Source organism: Sinocyclocheilus rhinocerous, unplaced genomic scaffold, assembly GCF_001515625.1.
Source record: "Sinocyclocheilus rhinocerous isolate Xijiao unplaced genomic scaffold, SAMN03320098_v1.1 scaffold3225, whole genome shotgun sequence".
NCBI classification, from domain to species: domain Eukaryota; kingdom Metazoa; phylum Chordata; class Actinopteri; order Cypriniformes; family Cyprinidae; genus Sinocyclocheilus; species Sinocyclocheilus rhinocerous.
In genome coordinates, this window is record NW_015657294.1 from 149,342 (window position 1) to 151,737 (window position 2,396).

Genomic DNA, 2,396 nt, shown 5'->3' on the forward strand with positions numbered 1-2,396 from the left:
TTTTCAAAGTAAAGAGTAAAGAAAATACTATACAAAACTTATTGAAACAACTAGGGCCAAGTTGCATAAACTTAGCCATGTTAAGAATGTCTTAAGAACTAGTTTGACCAACTATCAGTTGCCAAGGGGTAATCATCTTAATTTTCCAAATAAGACCAATCTATCCTGTTAAAATCAATGTAATAAATGAGTTAGGTCAAAAGTAATTTAAAAGTAGTCTGATTACATTACCTAAAATGTGTAATGTAATGAGTATCAAGCACTGATTATACATTGTATATGCATTAATTGCATTAAAGTATACATTTTTTTGTTTGTTTACTAACTGAATGAATTTAAAAATAACTTTCTATGAAGGTACAAAAGCCTAAAAAAATATATAAATAATAGTATATAGTTATAATAGTAATCCAAAGAAAATAAACTCAAAGAAAGTCTCTTTTAATAATGCAGATGTAATAATACCAAACATGTAACTTCAACTTCAAAAAACAGTAAATGTGGTTAAATACAAACCGTGGATCAAGTAAAAAACATCCCAACATGCTCGCTTTCAGATGGTCACGTACAAATTGTACAAATACTCTTGCAAGTCTACAATTGTTTAAATTGTCAAATCTCATTGTAACACTTAAAACACATTGATCCCACTTATTTTGCATTCTACTCAGTTTTTCATAAAATATCCTCCCAATAAAAAGAGCCAAGATAAAAAATAAAAAAAACAATTCCCTTAATTTCTCCAAAATCAGTGCACAGATGGTGGTTTGCCTGCTCTATCCTCTTTACTTTGAGCTCCAATCTATCTGTTATCTTAAAGTTATTTTAAGGCTTTGGTAATGATCAAATGGAATGTCATTAAGAATCATTTTAATTGTATTCTGAAACTAAGAGATTTCTGGAGCTAAGGGATGCTTCATTCAGTCAAAACTGATGAGTTCTTCGGGTCTAGCAAGGAATGATCAGGGCTGCGTTTCCCAAAAGCATGGTACGCTTAAGTACATTGTAGACCCATTCAAACCAGTGGAGCTACGATCAACTTAAGCTTACGATGCTTTTGGGAAACGCAGCCCTGGCTATAACGAGGTATGCATTACAATAAAATATTCAAGTTCTAATCAAAGCAGTAATCAACACCTTGTTGAACACCAATTCCCCTCCCAACTAATGAACACAGCACACTGGTTAGTCTGTTAGAAAATATGATGTCTTTTGTGTTTAGCACTGCATCTACAAACACAGGGTGACGGGTCAGTTATCCTCTGACGCCCACTACTGGTGGATCTGAGACACCGCAGACGTGAACTGCCCTTTAGTAAAGTGATATGTAACAGATTTGATGCCCTGTCATAATACTCTATATTACTCTCCTTACTTCTAATGACCAGTGATTGTTCTGTATGATGAATGAGATCCGATGATGGTGCTTTGTCCAGATGACTCTCCTTCACCCGTCACAGAAAATAGAGGCCACAACAGTATCAAGATCATATAGAAACTTTCTTGCGATTGAGTTTTGTGTCTGTACATGAAATGCATGTAAATACTCAGTCAATATATTGCCCATCTTTTACACACCAGGCTTTGCCTCCAGTCATGAGGTGAGGACAGTCACACAGTTTGGTCAGTCAGAGTCAGTTTGGCACTTTACAGCAGCTTTACAGCATTTCAGCGCTGGCGAAGACAGTATGAGAGTGTGTAAACAACATCATATCTTACTGTTACACACACTTAGAGAACCTGAGCGTCTGAGGAGGCAGGAGACAGATCTGGAGGTATAAATCATAACACTGTCCGTCCCCAAACACAGACAGCAGCTCCTCCTCAATGATGGATCACTCTGTCAGTCATGGTGCTCCTGCTTCACTACTTTATCCTGGATTTTCCCATGTGTGCAGAGGATTCTTCCTTAATCCTGGTGGGTCTTTTCTTGACTGACTTTGTACTCGTACTGCAGCAAATAAAGAAACACAAATCAATGCAATACATAGTGTTTTGAAAGGCAACATAACTACACATCACAATTTTAAGATCTTCCAAAGTTGAGTTACACACTGGTAAAACATTTGATGAAATGCAAATAAACATGTGCTCATATATATATAGTGCCTTGCGAAAGTATTCATACCCCTTCATTTATTTCACGTTTTATGTTGCAGCCTTATGTTAAACTGCTTTAAATTACTTTTTTTCCACATCAATCTACACTCCATACACCATGATGACAAAGCAAAAACTGAACTGTCACAAATTCGCAAATTTATTAAAAATAAAAAAACTTAAATAAGTACATTGCATAAGTATTCTTAGCTGAAGCAGTCTTTTTGGGTATGATGCGACAAGATTTGCACATCAGTATTTGGCAATTATCTGCCATTCTTCTCCTCACCTCTTCA

At 35.7% G+C, this 2,396-nt stretch overlaps 1 protein-coding gene across 3 annotated transcripts in view; it reads right to left on the reverse strand.

Annotated features, from left to right (window-relative positions):
* Positions 1–442: 442 nt before the first annotated feature.
* Positions 443–2,396, reverse strand: part of LOC107720943 (insulin-induced gene 2 protein-like) — an 11,291-nt gene continuing 9,337 nt past the window's right edge. For all 3 annotated transcript variants that reach the window (XM_016528775.1, XM_016528776.1, XM_016528777.1), the window contains exon 6: positions 443–1,951. In XM_016528775.1, the coding sequence (XP_016384261.1) occupies positions 1,910–1,951 (42 nt within the window). In that variant the 3' untranslated portion in view covers positions 443–1,909. The remainder of the gene's footprint in view (positions 1,952–2,396) is intronic.